Source organism: Dendroctonus ponderosae, unplaced genomic scaffold, assembly GCF_020466585.1.
Source record: "Dendroctonus ponderosae isolate FM_Combo_2020 unplaced genomic scaffold, Dpon_F_20191213v2 Dpon_F_20191213_5, whole genome shotgun sequence".
Taxonomy (NCBI): domain Eukaryota; kingdom Metazoa; phylum Arthropoda; class Insecta; order Coleoptera; family Curculionidae; genus Dendroctonus; species Dendroctonus ponderosae.
The window spans coordinates 9371958-9389626 of NW_026018715.1; the positions used below are offsets into that span (position 1 = coordinate 9371958).

The 17669-nt window shown below is 34.2% G+C and overlaps 2 protein-coding genes and 1 long non-coding RNA gene across 4 annotated transcripts in view; 1 reads left to right on the plus strand and 2 right to left on the minus strand.

The window, feature by feature from the left end:
* The window catches only part of LOC109535238 (neuropeptide F receptor), a 38018-nt gene extending 31854 nt beyond the window's left edge, over positions 1-6164 (minus strand). Inside the window, exon 1 of the mRNA XM_019901120.2 lies at positions 5909-6164. The gene's annotated coding sequence lies outside the window, so the exon portion shown is untranslated. The remainder of the gene's footprint in view (positions 1-5908) is intronic.
* A 7673-nt stretch (positions 6165-13837) lies between these two features.
* Positions 13838-15004, minus strand: LOC125504481. The gene is made up of 3 exons (XR_007281521.1): positions 14895-15004; positions 14064-14196; positions 13838-13938 (listed from the first exon to the last, which is right to left on the minus strand). It is a non-coding gene; the product is annotated as an uncharacterized LOC125504481 (long non-coding RNA).
* On the plus strand, positions 14223-17202 carry LOC109535186 (golgin subfamily A member 7). 2 transcript variants are annotated; one of them, XM_019901058.2, is made up of 4 exons: positions 14223-14304; positions 14365-14564; positions 14973-15125; positions 15584-17202. In XM_019901058.2, the coding sequence occupies exons 2-4, from the start codon at positions 14415-14417 to the stop codon at positions 15722-15724; spliced, it is 444 nt and encodes a 147-aa protein (XP_019756617.1). In that variant the 5' UTR covers positions 14223-14304; positions 14365-14414; the 3' UTR covers positions 15725-17202. The 2 variants fall into 2 exon arrangements, with proteins under 2 accessions (XP_019756617.1, XP_019756616.1); XM_019901057.2 differs by having other exon boundaries at positions 14241-14564.
* Positions 17203-17669: the final 467 nt, after the last annotated feature.

Here is a 17669-nt window from a genome sequence, read left to right on the forward strand (position 1 = left end):
CTCGAGATCGCATAAATCCATTAGAAATTAGACGATAAAAGCCTCAGAGGTAAATTGAAAAACTTTTAAAAAGCGGCTTTAGATCAACGGCAGCTCTTCGGGCGGAACAATATTTGATTAGAATAGAGTGAACGGCTCCGGACAGAAGTTAAATAGAAATTAACAATTTATCATTCAAATAAATTCATTTGTTTGCTGGCGCTGGGAAAATTGGAAATTTTCCACGAATATTTACCGAGCCTTTTTGGACCAGGGACATTTTCATGATTAATTTTCTTCTTGTTTGTGCAATGCAATGTTACCTAAACCGAGAGTTTTTAACTCGAATCATCATCAAATTCCGTAGGGCGAAGACAACACGAAGAAAATATTATGAAAAAGATCACGTTTTTTTGCTTGCTTTGCCTGAGACACCGGCACGTTTATATTCCGATGCAAAATACATTAATGAATGTAAAAAAAGCGAATTACTTTCATGTGAATATTTTTCGGCTCGCAGATGTAAGAGCAAAAAAGTTGCAAGAAGGTTAATAAAAGCTTTTATAAAATTTAGCAGGAAAAAATGGGCAAACCCTGTCCTCATTTTATATAAAGAGAAACCATTTATCGCAACTTTTGCGAATATTGAATGAGCAAGTCTTTAAATTATAATCTGAAACTTCCAATTGAAAGAAGAGCGCTAATTTGGCTAAATCGGCCGTGAGTTGAGCTGGTCCGCGAAAAACTTTTACGCTAATCGGACATCGTGCTTAGTGGCGTACAGATGCATTTGAGCGGAAATTGAAAAACTTTAATAGAACTCAAATCCTGACTTAAACTCTGGGATTGTCAAGTGTTAAGTAAATGAGTCTAATTATTCACCCTTCATGTTCTAATTACTTTCTAGGAATAATATTTGTCTGTCTGTACAAACTTTGAATTTGCATTCCACTCATTAGGCCCCTTTTGTCTTAGACGCATTCGTCGGATTATATTGTACTTAAACGCGTCTTATAAACAGTGCTCATTTGCTATTATAATGTTCTCTCAGAAAACAAAACAACTGGCTTAACTGACGCAGACACTTTATAGTGTTCTGTTGCAAAACAGCAAAATATTTATTCAATTTGGACATTTATATTATGCCACTAGTTCAATATGCTTGTGCTAACTGCAGTTTGCAGTTGTTCGGTACACCGCTGTATAAAAATACTTGCTTTGGAGCAGGATTTTTATACGAAACCATACTGAAATCGTCGTCTCTTATGGAAACCTAATTAGTGGGAAAGTTTTGTGAATATAGAAACTTAGGGAAGCAAAATATCTCACTAACAGTTATTCTAAAAGAAAGTTTTTTGATTTGGCAGGATTCCAAAATCACACCTGACTTGATAGGGAAGATATTCAACCAATTTGTCCACTCTTTCAAACTGCATAAATCTTTATTGCTGCAAGCCAATTTATTTTTGTTTCAAACGTTTTTTACTCCAGTCCTTTTTCTGTCAGTCTGCGTTATTACAAAACTTCCGTACTTCTGATAAATTTCGTACACGGTGGACAACAAAACGAGGCAATTCTTTAGAAGTTTGACTTCTTCTCAGTTGAGCAAAAATTTTGAAATTTGTACTTTTTTTATGGAGTACCTACGATTTTTGTACTTCAACCGCAAAGGCATAAAGTAGGATTTCGTGCCTCAAAACTGTTTTTATGCGTTTCCTTATTTCTTTTATTTACAGAGTGATCTCAAAAAATAATTTTTCTGGCGTTATGGTGGTGAAATTTTTTCTCTGGGCCGATTTTGGATATCCAGAACGCATGCTAAAGCTCGTAAACTTAACTCAATGGACTTACTGGAACTACTAAGACTATATTCTACATAGATGCTTGCAGGAATGAGCGGCTTATTTCAACGCAAACCTCACTTTAATTGAATTTCCGCCGGCTTTTGAAGGCAGTTTTCATTTGGGTCACTTTTAATGGAACCCTGTATATTGACATTCCTTCTTTCGTCGACTATGAAGTTTCAACTTCAACAAGAACCCCAAGTTTTTAAAATCGGTCCAAGAGTAAAAACGTTGGAAAAAAAGGAAAGTTAATTTTCTGGGAACGCCCTGTAAATAAAAATATAGGTAAAAAACAAAAGCCATTTTGATTTATGCGCTCTATATTGATGCATTTTGCGTTGAAATAAATAGAAATATTTTGTTGTTCAACTGGGACTATGCCGAATATTCGAAAACTCCGCATTGTTTCAAATCACACCCTGTAGAAACTTTATCTAAAGTACATCATTTTTATGTTAATAGCGGGAGAATCGGGCTCAATGCGACTTCAAACATAAATAAAATTTCAAAGTTAGGAAAATTTGGGCGTCCAACTTTTCCCTGTTGAGCAGTTTGGTTTAATTCAAATTTAGTGAATCATTTAATCATTGCTTTGAAGCTCTTGCTCCTATGGTGGCAAAAAGCACTTATATTTCGCAGGCTATTAAAAATTAAAAACAAATAAAAATTAACACTCAACCACTTGCTTAACGCCACTATGTGGTAATTTGCGAAGGACCGCGATCGCTCCTACAAACGATTATCCATCAAAAGCACACAAAGCAGTACATTTTGTTTCCGAAAAATATCAGAGCTCTCTTAGTTCACTAATTGAACTTTAAAAATTTACAAAAAATTCTCCAGGCTGTATACAAATAATTAATTGGCACTAAGTAAAGTTGCATTGTATTTTCTACAAATTGGTGAACTTACACAGGAGCTTCCATTAGTCAGGTTTCCGCCCTAGTAAAGTTAGCTGGACAATAATGAGCTTATATCCGAGAAAATTACAATCTAAAGGCTCCATAATAGGTGTTGTGTAGTGAAGTTAAGAACGCCTAGTAAAATTTCGAAATTGTTCGGTCATGTAATAAAACGCCTTTTTTATTAGTAAATCCTTCAGCTGAATCGGATCCATGAAACTTTCGTGTTTCCCAAATTGAAAATCTATTACCGCTTGCGGGAAACGATTATAGGAGCGTTCATGGATTAAGGCCTGTTCGACTTATTTGACTTGTCTGCCTGAATAAATCACTGTCGCGTGTAATTTGTATCTGTTGGAGACAATTTGAATAAATACATTACACATGCAGTGATTTAATACATTAAAAACATTCGTTCACATAACAGCGATTGCATCTGCTGAACAATAAATGTCAATGGCGATGATAAAACAGTTTTTTTACATCGAAATTGGTTTCCAGTATTGCATTCGTTACGTTATGTCCAAGTCTCCTCCATGGGAAACTGATTGGAAAACCAATAAATTCATGAAACTCGAACATTTAATTTTGATTGCATTCTGTGTTATATACCTTTGTTTATTTCAGTTGCAAAAATGCGTTTCTGCACCCGGAAAATTTTCTTTGCTTTGATGCAACCGGGAATTGCAGTTAATATTGTGAAATTTTCAAATTTCAGAATTCAAATTGTCTCTAAAACCTGACTATTGCTCACAATAACATAACAGTTTTGCAAGATTTATTTTCCAAAAATATTTCTGGCAGAGTATCATCCGTAGATGTAATAGATTCCCGAAATCGAGCTCCTTTTGAAACGTCGATCCTATGCGATTTTACACGGGGATATAAAGACATCAATTTCAGAATCAGGCGAGTCAAAATTGGAACGCAATAATATAGGGATTTCAATATTCACAGCTTTACAGTCAGATTCCATTTTATATTTTACGATTGAACGCCTGCAGAAACCACCCGCTTTTCATTTAATTTCACACTCGATTGCTGATTTCTTGCTGATTTCAATGCTCATTTAAGCATGCCAAGCTTTGTTTTTCTACTTTCCAGACGTTGAAACGAAACGAAATTTTGTAGCTATTGAAAATTTATCAAACTGTTAGAAAGACTTGAAAAGTAAATCTGGTTAATAACCAGCAATCGATAATTTTTTCCCTCAACAAAAAATGTTCCTACAAGCATACGCCGACAGGAGAAATGTAGCCCTAAAAGTTTTTTTCCTTCAACTTCCATTTCCGGACTTACTCTAAGTGAAGCACATTATTATAATGATAGTTCCTCTACTCTACACAATTTTTCATATTTTTGCCACGCGTCAAGAAAAATTGTTAAAATTTCTAAGAATACACGGTTATATTTACTTGCCGAAGTCCTTTTATATTGTTTTCGATTTGCTTCAAATGAATGTAAGTGAAATAAACAATATCTTGTAAATCACAGTTGCGTGCTTTTTCTCATGTGGAATGTTATCAAGCCAAATGAGGATTGCTTTGCAACAGACAGACTTTTACGAAAACAGATTGTCATCAGATTCCATTCTGTTTAGTTGTCGCTTTTATCGTTGGCCATAGCAATTAAAGACCTAGGAAAATAAATAATGAATCCTTGTAGTTTCAATCGTTCTGGGTATTGCACGTCATAGAATGTATAAATAACATTAAAAAATCGTTCAACGAATTATACGAGAAGACATTATGGGAGCCTTTTGCATGTGCTGGTGATTTTGTTCACTAAAATTTAATAGTTTGCATTCGGGATTTTCCAGCCGTTATGACGGCAGTAGTCAGGAAACTTTTAAAAGAAAACAATCAAAACTTTGGAATTGTTCTCTCTGCACACTTATTTTATGTCTGGTGATTAGAAGCGCACTTTTGCTTACATCAAAAGGCTTCCAATCCAATATAACTTGGTCCAAGTTTAAATCGCAAGTTCCATCTAGCCATTGTATGTGCATTTCGGTCCAACATTGATCAATCAAGGAGCAGGTTGAGATATTCGCAGGCAATTTGAAGCAAATTCAGTACATGGGATGTTTTGGAAAAGTTGTCCATGTGGAAAACGTCTTTGAAACGTCCAACTTTTCCTTTGCAACTTTAGGATTTTTTTCCGAAAAGGACACGAAGTGTTTATCAACGCCGTTAAATGTAATACCTGAGTAGTTTTACGCCTAAAAGTTTTCTTATTTCGCGAAAAATTGTCAAAGTTTGCGACAAAGTTTCACACTTTACGAGCTTCAGAAGCAAAGTGAGGACATTAAATTAAACAGCTCATTTACTCCACTCTCAAATTCTCAAAACTGCCTATCTAGTCGTATATATTAAATTTATATTTTTGTATTTTGCTTAAAGATGTTGATGCTTGAATTCAAATTCAAAAAAGGAAGAATGAAAGGACGTTATTTCGTTGATTAAATCCAGATTCGAATAAGGATAATTGAATTTTTTTAGGGTTTTTATTTCTAGATATAGATATTTCTTAATTACCCTGTTTTATGTAAGCACACGCTTAATAAATTCTCCACATTTTTATGAAATAATATTGAAAATGGTTGGCTAATATCTTCAACTAAACTGTGGGAACTAGTGGGTCAAGGAAAAACTAATACTTCTCATTAATTATTCAATGCAATCGAAAACGCTTAACGGCATTGATTCAATGGATTTTGTGTTAAAATTATTATTTTCCGAAGTCCTGTTTCACTTTAAAAAATCTAAACTAATTTTTAATTCTAAACCCCCACAATTTATACCCTTATTTTTTAAATAACTTTAGGTGTATTCAACAAAATTGAGCAAATATATTCAAATGTATGCAATTTTAACAAATAACTCGCATTTTATACGTGTTAGATGCCGCATATAAAATGCTAATTGCAGCTTAAAACGGTTCTAATTGCGAGCTAAAGTACTGGTAAGTCCGCAGAAGGAAAATGCATATTTGAACTTTATTGGACATAATAGGTTGCTGTTGTCTAAATAAATTAGCCTGAAAAAACCGAATATTTAATTTGAAACGTATTTTATTACTTTGAAATTATTTTATATTTAAAATGGGATTAAATCATCTTTAAAAAAATGACTTCAAATAAGATCCAGTCTACACCAACTAAATCAACGGCTGAAAACTTACCAACACTTATCTGAAGCACTTTCTCGGTAAGTCATAGAACTAGCAACTAAACACCAAAGACCTTGTGGATAAATGCGCTCAAATGTTCGACTTTGGGTAACTTTCGAAAAACCGCAGAATAACAGCGTCTGCATCAGCGACGTCGCGACGGCAGCAGATTCGCAACTGTTTGGCGGCGCGTTGAAAACTTAACTCTGCAAACTTTGGCTCCAAAAGTGCGAGTCCGTGTTCCAGCGCAACTCCTTGGATGAAGACTAAGAGGATTGGCAAAGTGGGTTGGAAAGAAAATCGGAAACTTTGGCAAGAAAAAAGTAAAAATTAGGTGTAAGCCACAGGAATGGAGAAAAAACGAAACGCTTTGATCAGAAAAGAGTAAAAATTGGATGCCAGCCACAGGAATGGAAAGTTCTGATATTTTCGTATGTTCAGTCTTTCATGGTTTAGTTTTTGGCTTCATAAAGAAAGTGCTAAATTAGTAGATATATAAACATTTTGCAAAGAAATTGCCGCTCAACTCCAACCGTCTAGTCATGGTTATTTTTAATTTTTTGATGACCGGTTGGATAATTTTGGAAAAACCCAATATTCTTTGACTTACTGGAAAATCATATTTGGGTCAACAGCCTCAGTTTCTTTGCAAAATATTTTTTTATGAAAAACTTAGTCTCCTAAGTCCTGTTCGTTGATTTTAATCAGCACTAATTTCCATCCTTTTTTTTCATGGAATAATTCTGGTTTTTGTTGTGATTTTTCGTAAATTTAACAGTATATTGTCTGGCTTTTTCAATGTTTGTGGCGAATATCGCCGATTCACAGCAAATGTAGATCAAACAAGTCACAGTAATAATAAGTATTTGCCGATGATTATCGAATCCTGAATAAAGCAGATTGTTTGTAAATACAGCAAATAAAGTCAATATTTGATTTCATATAATTGTGCCTCTACGGCTGATCTAACAAATAATCGCTCACTAATAGGCCGGCAAGAGATTTTTCTGCCGTACTTGAAAAAATTGGTAAACCATACTTTACTCAACATCTCTCGAATAATGACGCAAGTAATTGAATTCGTCAAGCCTTTTCACGTTGTATGTAGAATTTTTTGCAAAGCAAAATGTATATTCATTCAGACTAAACAGAAACTCTAAAATATTCATATCAAGTGCGAATAACCCCACAGGGAGATAATGGCTGACCATAACGTTTACAAATTTCGTTATTTAGCCGAACATATTTTTACCGGATCGTATATTACAGGTAAAAAAGACATAAACATTAATTAAGGCTTCGCAAGGTGCGTACGTTAAGTACATTAATCAAGTAGAGCAGGATAAATAATTATCACTGAAATTAATGCAGCACGTGGTTATGATAAATGTTGTTTCATGTTCAAACATAAAAAATATGAAAATAGTTTCATTGATCATAGACCACATAAAACGGTATTTTTTACAATTATATCCTTTATGGTGCACGAAAGCAGCAATCAGTTGCACATCATGAAAAAGTAAGTGTAAAGTACACAATCAATCAAAGCCGGGTAATAATCCTGCAAATGTAATCCGGCTGAGCTTTGCATAGCACTATTGAAGCTTTTTCGTTAATTATTGCCAATATTAGTGTAGCTTTTAAGCTCCTTATCAATGTTATTATATATTAAATCCATCTGTACGCTGAATTATCGGTGTGATAAAAAAACAGATTCTCTGCTTTATATCGCCTTACCGCGTAAAAGTAATAATCGGTTAATATTAATTAAGGATTTTATCAATGAAAATGGTGCGGAAGTTCCCGCACTTTAGCGCCCAGGAAAATCGAAATTAAACAACCATCAGTGATATATTTACAGATATTTTATTTGAAAATATTGCAGCCACTTTGCGGCAAAAGCCCTATGAGGTTGGAACCCATGTTTCGTTATATCCATCAGCTACCGGAAAGTATTCCAAGTTTTGAGCAACGTCCAATTTCTTTTGCCACAACCCATTCCAAACCTCCTTGAGAAGCCCCTCCTGCAAGCAAACTCTCTTCACTTCGTAAGCTAAATAAGGCAGCCAAAGTGCTCCTTTGAACACCAGCAGCTTTAAAACGATCACTCCGAAAAGAACAGTGTGAAGACCAACGGTCACAAAGTAGAGCTTGATGAGGAGAACTATAGGAATGGCCCACCAAAGAAGCTTTTTATCGTGCTTTGAAACATGGTGGTGATGGACTTTTTCTGCTGCTGCTTCCTCAACTAGAAAGACAAAGGAAACGGTTTTTATCCAATGAAGTCGGGTCAAATGGCGAAATTAAAGAGCATTTGTTTGCTGCTAGTGGATTGGATTTTCCAGATGACGACAACTATCAGTACTTGTTCTAGAAAATGTAATACAAACAGATTCCGTTAACTTTAATGAACCAACTAAATCATTCAGTCTGGTAAATACATTGTGTCCATAGGGACTCAACCGCACTCGGGCTTTTACGCTTTTGCCATTGCCAAACTGTTTAGAATCCATGTGATATTAAACACAATGGATGTGTTAGTCGGTCGAACAACCGCAATAAACTACGTGAAAAGCTTCTGCAATTTCAGTTTATTCCCAAAACGAATAAAGTAGCACTTTAGTTCATACAAATTTTCATCCACACTTTGGCTGGATTTTAAACGGAACTTTTATTACCTAAAATTCGCTCCTTCAGTTAAGAGAGGTCACCATCGCATAAACGATCATAAAAGACAAAATAGCCGATCCAAAAATGTAGAAATTTGCTAACGAAGCTATCGGCATCACTGTTTGCAACTGATCTCTATCGTCTTTAAACAGATTTGTTGCATTATTGCTGGTCCTGCTCTTTATAATTAGCAGATTCATTAGAGGCATCACTGAGGTAGTGAGATTCAATCGGGTAAACTGTCTTTGTTCGATATCTAAAACAAGACAAACGGTGTTAGTAGAATAGAGATGTTGGTTAAAGAATCAGTTGCCTACAGTGATGCCTAAAAATGTTTCCACCAATAAACATTTAAAATGCTCCAAACTGCAGGTCACTAAACGTAAAGTTTTATGGAAAAATGTCCTCCTTATTACTGATATTACTATCCTATGACTGTTGAATCTTTAAAAACTGATTTAAAAACATTGTTAGCTTACATGAAATATAAACACAAACGACCGCAATTTGAAATGTGGGAGTTTAAATGAAACAAACAGTATAAAAAAATACTATTTAAATCTAATATCCAGGAATTGCAAGAAATTCGTCATTAAATATCAGGAACATTTTCTAAGTAAATCAGGGGCAATTCTTCCAGCTTGATATCAAGTAGGGTTTTTTTCATTTTCCATAGGGCCAATAAGACTTGTCGGTATTATCCTGTCTCCATCTACAACAAAAAATCGTTGTGGAATCTTTAGAAAGTCTTGGCCTAAAAACAATTTTGTATGGAATATTGAAAATGCTTACCCAAACCAAGTACTACCATGCGCTGGAGTTTCTTCGGCTGCGATAACCGGAACTTGATGATTCTTCTGACACGCCTGCTTAATGTGGCTCAACACTGATGGGAACACTATCGCTGTTACCAAGATTATTTTCTTGATGAAAAGCAAGGCGAAGAAAATCATGTTCACCAACAACATGATCTTCACAAGCTTTGCTAGAATTATTACGGAGAGAATGAAGATTTTCTTCTCTTTCATTTTGTGACCCCTCGCCGCTTCGTAGTCGAGTTCTGAAACAACAAGTGCTTAAAGATAATCTGCGGTTTCGTACTGTGGAAACATTGTAGTATAATAACAAATTTTTAACTTAACTGCCAAATGGACACTCACGAAAATCCTGCACTGGCACAAAAAATGGCACTCAAATTTCCCGATCTAAAATCATAAGTTAAAAAAATGTTATTAAACTATTAGATTGCTACATTGTCTAACTGAATCAATGTGAAATCAGTACGTTTGGAACTTATTCTGTTTGTTTGACTCGTTGTCGTTTTTTCTAATTTTTTAGCAGATTTTAACCAAATCTAAGATAAGGACCAGTTACTTTCCTTTTATTTTTTTGAAGAGTTTATGGAAGGTTCGTGAATCTATATCGAGCGCCTAATATAAAATATTAAACAAAAAACTAATATATGTATAGACACGTTTACTAAAGCTCAGACAATTTTGCCTTTCATATTTTTTATTCACGTGCTGTTGTTTGTGGGTGGGCGCAAGTGCTGAATCAGATTTGGTCCATATTTTATTGGTAGCAATGTTGTGAGGATGAAATTGTACAAAGCTTGTGGATCAAATAATTCCCGTGTTTCTTAATTTAAAGAAGTTTCCTCATATATATTTAGTCATCAACGTCTCTAAACACTACGAATGTTTTTTGTGATTATAATACTTCGTGCATTTTGGACATTTTTTAAGATTAAATTATCACATAAAATTCCACGTTTACTTATATGTTGTTCCATGTGTTTTCATGTCTTCCAAGGGTGATTAGTGACTCTGTTTTACATTTGGTTATTATCATTTGATTATTTCAAGTTTAGAATCTGACGATTCCGCAAATTTTATCACCCTTTCATTTTCTCCTTTTACTTCTCCAAGTTTCAATCTTCGTCCTCTAAAGGTTCTGATTCCCAGGTTTAACTTTTGGCTCGTCTTCTGCCAGTCTCTCTCTGGTCCATCTCACCACTTGATCATTTCTAACTTAGTCCCAATACGTTTTACAACTCACATTAATCTCTTCCCGTGTCGCTCAATTTTTTGGCTCAGTGTTTACGTGTTGCTTCTGAGTATTTTCATTTCGCCTTATTTTTTATTTATTCTGAAGAATTTGTGAACGCCTGCTCTGGTTTCTACTGCGTATATTAATACAGAAATAACACCAACTTTAGAATATTTCAGCTTTTTTCCCTTTTAGTTGGGTGGTTACAAGTAGTATTTGTTCTCTGCCATTATGATGGTGTCGTCGGGATTACAATTAATTGAGACTCGGGCTAATAATAAATTTTCTACAACTGTTTTTTTTTTAATGCTACCTTTACTGTTAAATTGAGAATCACGTCAGCCAAAGCGTTTTCTTGTAAAGAAAATAATTTTGTGACACATATTAATTAGTTCCTAGTTTGTAATCTATTGAAAAACAAATCTAAATATTAAAATAAATAAAAATACGTTTAATCGTTATCCACACTTTTTTATAGTGGCGTCTTCTTGTCGGAATTGATTTTGCGTTGCTTGTATTTTTTGGACCATGATGGGATTAAGATTGGAAGAGCCAGAATTGTTGTTCATGTGTTTTATTATAATTATAATGATTTTCAGCACATGCTTGGTTTGTTTTTGTTGCGCCTATTTTGTCGTTCAAGTTTGCAATGCGGTCTATGAAGCACATAAATAGGAATATCTGCTTTCTTTGACCGTTTCTCTTCAGGCCGAGTGTGAAGAGGTTTTATGATTGACCTATTTTTATTAGCTCTGGTTGATCTACTGATAAGTTGGCCATATTATTATGCCCCTTTTCTTTTTAGAATAGTATGTAAGTTTTTATATAATTTGTGTCCTTTGTATTTCAATTGCAATTTTGGTATTTTATCTGCTTCTTAATTTTTAATTCTTTCTGTGTTTTAATCCTTTGTCATTCTGTACTTGGTCGCAAGTTTTTCGTGTATATTCTAAAACTTTGAGTTTCTCTGCCTCAATATTATTCATAATCCCTCTTGGGCTTCGTAGAAGTCATGCTCTATTTCAGGGGCAAATTTTCCAAAACTGTTTTTGTTTTAGTTCCAATTTTCCTTCCTAATTTTCGGACTAGTTCTTTTCCTTTTTGGTAATAAGGATGATTTTTGTTGGTGTTTTGTACAACCCTTCCGGGACAATTGTTTTTTTATTATTCTGTTTATAACACAAAAAACAAGTTCTTTCTTCTGGTAAATATCCACTTGAGCTTTTTTTAGGCTTTTAAATTCAAGTCCAACTTTTTAATGGTTCAAAATGGTGGACAATTAATTTAGCCTATTATTCGGTTCTATAATATTTCAAACGTTATATTAGGTCGGTAATTGAACTTCTGCCCGGGTATTTAAAATGATAACTACTCATAGCACAATTTTCGGATATGCGCCCACATCATATAACGGTTTATTTTGTTGGCAACTTTATCGTCTCACACCATACACCAGGGATTCATTGAGTTAGGCAAATTCTAATTTATCTCTAACGATCATTTACAAACACTTTCTGGATAATTTACCTCGGTATTTTCCATCATTATTTATACAATTACGTATAATTAGTCTTGATTTTGAAATTTAACTGCAGCCCCAGATCTTGCCCGTAAATACGCAAAGAAACCATTCCCCACTGGATTTAATCAATAAAATATTTCTTTGATAGTATTGACACCAACCAAAGTAAAAATATGTTGTTACTTCCCTAATACCCTAAGAGCGAAACCTTTTCATCTACTTTTGGCAATAATATTTGTTGACAAATATACATAAACCGGGTTTTTTGCTTTTATTATTCACAAAAATCAGGAAACCGATGAGTGAAGGATAAATTTTGCCGGTAAACGAGTGCTGAATGATTGATTTTTCTAAATCAGGATTTCGAGTTTTCTTTCAACAAGCAATCGCTATAAACCATGCCTATTTCAATCAATAAAAAGCAGAAATTGCTTACTTTCATGTGTGTAGTAGGTGTAGATTGACTGGAAAAATACCGTTGAAAAAAGTACCCACTGCAGAACAGAGTATTTTGATAGTTTTTGGGGCCGTCCAATCATCATTATCTAAACTAAAGCTACATTTTCAATTACCATTGGATTTCTCCGTGAGTCCGCCTTCAGAATCGCTTAGGCTTCTTCCTTGGACAACCTGAACTCCCTCAGGCACTTCAAAAGCTATACCATGAGAGCCAAGAAAACTGATGAGCTTTCTTTGCAAAAACTTCACCAGTTTATCCCATTCACTGTCGTCCCTCATAAATCTGGGCGTCGATAATAAATCACTGGATTCCATTTGCGGTTTAACTTTCACTAGTTTCACTGCACTGTTTTCAGGCCCTTGATATTCGAAATCTTGAACGAATTTTGCGATTCGGAATGTAACACAGAAAAATGGCCTTTTGGTTCGGTAGCAGCCTTTATGCAAATGTTTCACGTATTCGTCCGATGAATGGATGGCTTTGATGAGGAAAAGAAGCACTGTAACTCGAAAGATCAGTCTTAAATAGGGCAATTTGAGCAACATGGTAAAATCGCTTCGATTCAGTTATTAAACTAGACGCAAATGGCTGAGGAAGTTTTTCGTTTCCAATTTATTGGAATCAAAGTGTATCAGTGGGTTAAACCAATCAACAAAATTCTCCTAAAGGGAGTAATTTGATGATTAGCTTACTAAATGACAACGCGCTTAGGTATCAAATATTGGCTGAAATTTTCACTTTCCTCATTTAAGTAATTAGTAATATTTGTGGCGCCCGCATAATAACGGAGCTGCAAAAGTTAATTCCAAAAAGTATCATTATAAAATTAATTTTGTACAGTTTTAATAAGCAAAAGTACCTACATTCAAGGGTTTTTATTTAACCATTTATGCCAATAATCCCCGGTGTTAACAATAGAAATAACATTATAATTATGTGTACTTTCCGTAAATATATTCAGTTGGTGTTTAAAAACGGAAAATTGCAATAATATGTGTTTCGTTTGTATTTTATATTGAAGTGCAAATATTGATCACAGTATTTAAATACATTAGAGGGTCTGATGCTTCAGAGAGGAAAACCGTCGCCTGAAATATTTAAATACATAAATTGTATATCGAGTGAGAGCGTATTGTTGCAACTGCATGTACGTAGAAAGCCTTGAAACCTACAGAAAATACAATAGAAAAACTGTTGATATTAATTTATATTTATATTTATTCGTGTTTTAGTTTTAAATACATTAATAAAGCCTTTTAGTCAGGGTAATCAGAAACACCGGAATTAATATTAAATTCTTAGACCTTTCAGGAGGCAATAGAGAAGAAATCTTCTTTCTGGCTGAAATAGAAAATAATTTATATAATTATATAAATTAACAAAAACCATTAGTATGTCGCCGATTTCGTGCTCTCGTTAATCCACATCTTCTGGTTTACTTATTAAAATTAAAAACAACTACAAACCTTTTTTGTGTCAGATTTTTGCCTTGATTTGGTTTCCTTGAGGCCTCACAGCAACTCACCAGCACGAATATCATAAAGCTGTTAAAACCAGGCCTTCAGCCGGCGTTGTCAAGTTTCCCATCCCGTTTCCGCTCTAAACATGGGATGGCAGGTAAATGTCAACAAATTAGACTTGAGATTGACAATCCAAGGTACAGAACAACTTATTTCCAAAAGTCTGACTAAAAGGTGTTTAGGAATGGTAGTTTTTAGCATTTTTCACAGTAAATTAAGGAAAATTTGTGATTTTACATATTTGTAGTCCTTCGGACGTTTATTCCTGCAATTCGTTATCAGTTTTCAACTAGAAAGATGAGTAATCACTACAATAATGGGGGCAGGGCTGGGGAGACTGAACAAATGGCCCAGCCCCAATATTTAAAAGTTTTTATACCTAGAGATTATACTGATGGAACAATCGTGAGATTCCAGAGAAGTTTTCCACAGGAGTTAGAAGGACGAGTAAGTAATAATTATGGAAACTTTGCAAGAAACTGGTTGGTCCATTTGAGGCTCTGTGAAAAATGTTTAATTTTTCTTCGTTACTTTAATGTACAATCCCCTAATTAATGTCAGCTTGTGAATCAGATAATTTAAAAGCAACAGCCTTATTTGAGTCATCGAAGGTCAGCTGTTAATTGAAACAGAAAAATAAATGGAAATTTTGTATGAAACTTCTAGATTAGCAAATAAATTATTTACAGTGGCACTTCTTATCGCAAGTGTAATTCATCTAAGCAAAGATTTTGCTAAGATAATCGCACTAAAACCAGATTTAAACAAACTACTTACAAATGATTCTTGCTGCTAAAATTCTTGTCGAAATCGTCATTAAGCTTTCCGGTGCTTCAACAGCCTATTAATTTTCAGCTGGAAAAGCAAACCTTCGAGTCAACAATTAATAGATTAAATGAAATATTTGAAGAAGCAGAAAAAGCCTCGTGTTCTGCCTATTGCGAGGGGTGTTTTGCTTGTGTGACTGCGTACCTAATTTATCTGTGCAAGGAAACCCGCTATGAAAAGGTAAGCAAAGAAGCGACAGTTTTTGATTTACAAACATCAGCCACCATTTCATCCACACTATGCTAATCAAAGTTATGAGAAAAACACTTAAAATTACTTATCCCATTCTCGGAATGAAAAGATTGCAACTGAGTGGCTTATCAAAGATTGAGAATTTAGGAAAAAACTGTTCTGGCTGGTAATTTTTCCAAGGTGCTTGCTAAATTCTTAAATGAGCAGACTTGATTAGGTGAAAGCTGAGACAATTGAAGGGCGGTTTTATTTCGTCCTGTTTTTGCAGTTTTCTCGTCGGTATCAATTTATTTTGTTGCAAAATTGTTCAGTTATTGTCCGATAATTAATTAAAGAACGAGATCGAATATTGTTTGTTAGGTGGATTTTTGGAGGCTTTTATTGCTATACCCGCGATTAGCAGTTGTAAGAGGAGAAGTGTGCTTAAAAAACGTTTTTGTATGCAGAAACTGAGAAAAGTGTCCAAGTTCATAGCAGAACAAAATGAAAGAGTCTTCGAGCCACGAGGGTTAAAACTAACAGATCCTAGTTCGCGTGGTTTGCGAGTTTTGGAAATTAGCTGCTTCGATCGGCCGCCGAATGCATGACTTACACTTTCCCACTCTACCCATGAGTTTTTCATGTGAATTAAGAGCTTCGAATGTTGCCAAGAAACGACCGTCAACTCATAGATTTAATCCATGTCGTCACGTGAACAATACTCGCAGAAAATATAGGTACTTGATTTAGTAAAATTGTTTGGCTGTGAAAAGCAAAACTCAAGGCTAATCACCGATAAAGAAGTTTCGGGAGAGGAAACTGAATAGATATTGGATTTATCAACTAAATCAATGTCTAACTTCTATTATGTGTTATGTTAGGGTTGGGCACCTGTATCTATTAGCCTTGTAGACGTCGTCACTTCATAAATACTTTCTCATCAAGCTTAAAATTGTCTTTAATCTTTGATGAAACGTTACTGCCAACATTTAAATTGCATAAATCAAGTGAGTAGGTTGGAAGTAAAGAACAACAGTTAAGCAAAAAATCGTCTCTGCTGTTCAATATCAAATCCAGTTTTTGAAAAGCGCTCAGGTATATTTTCTTGATTACTGAAACTCACTAGATGGTAGAGTGTTTTTTATTATTTTTACTTCACTATGGCTTGTGTGCCAAATTGGTCATAAAATGTGCAACCTTTCCTTACAGAATAAATTTACAAATGCCTAACTCACAACAAATAAGAGCTGCCTCTTATTTGTTGTGAGTTAGGCTACTGATAATTGTAGAACCGACTTTCAAAAATAAATCGCCCAGAACAAATTCTGGAAAACGTTTCATTAATCCATATCTAAATTAAACGATTATTTAGATAATTATTTATTTTTAGTATTATTATTTATCTGAAATTTGTTTTATTTTGATAACTGTGTATGTGATAATTACAAGGTAGCCTTTTGGATATTTTGTTCGTTGTTTTCTTCAAAACTATTAATATGGTAACCCGTGTTTTGGAGTTAAATATGCGCTCACTTTAGTAGCTATTTTACTTTGTATTAAATGGTTCAATTATTTTCTTTGTTCAGCCTTGCACTGTTATTGCAACAGGCTGGATGTACGGTTAATAAATTGACCTGGAATTCTGAAACTGAATTATTTTGTTTGGGAAGTGATGTAAGTTTCAAGGATATCAAGAGTCAACTTATTCTCGTGTTTTTACTTCATTAATCATTCGCTCTTCTCTACAAATTCATCCGGTGTTAATTTCTGCATCTAAGTTAGGATCAAGGCAGAACAAAAACCGTTTATATACCGTAATTATTGTATTGCCGATTTATCTAGTTTCTAAGTTGTATATAATTGCATTTATGTCTTCCCAAACAACCTTACGTATATATTTTATTTATTACTCTAATACTTTTGTATATGGTAAACGAAATCATTTACGTTAGAATTGACACAGTCAATAAAGAGTGGATTTATTTAGAGTTTTTGTTTTTAGTTTATAAGACCCTTATTTGAAAATAAATGAATGTTTTTTATGTAGTTGTATGGAATATCGTCAATAAAAAAGTAGGAAAATTGATTCGACCTTTCAATGAACCGTCTTGAAGAGACGAGTTTTACAAAGTACAATGGGTTTTTATATACATCTTGCAGATCGAAATCGTCGAAGCGTTTTTGATTACGGTACATAGTGTTACTTATTGATCGACGAATATTTACGGGTCTGGATTTATAGGAAAATTACTTGGAAAAGTATGATGCAAAAAACGTGTATTTTTATAATATATGGTGTTGAAAAAGGCTTAGCAAGTACGGCCTGTTTTTGGAATATTTCCTAACAATAAATGTTTAATTATGTAATTGATGAAAACTAAATCTTATGTATAGGCAATATTTTTTACCCGTGCAGTTGAAGAAATGAAAGTTCTGATGGTTTATTTCGTTTTAAAAAATAGCTTTAGTAATGCGTTTATTTTGTCCGTTTCCACACTGGTTTCCTCCTTGAATTTGCTTTCTGTTGGTTTCATTTTCCTGTAGTGTTTCAAT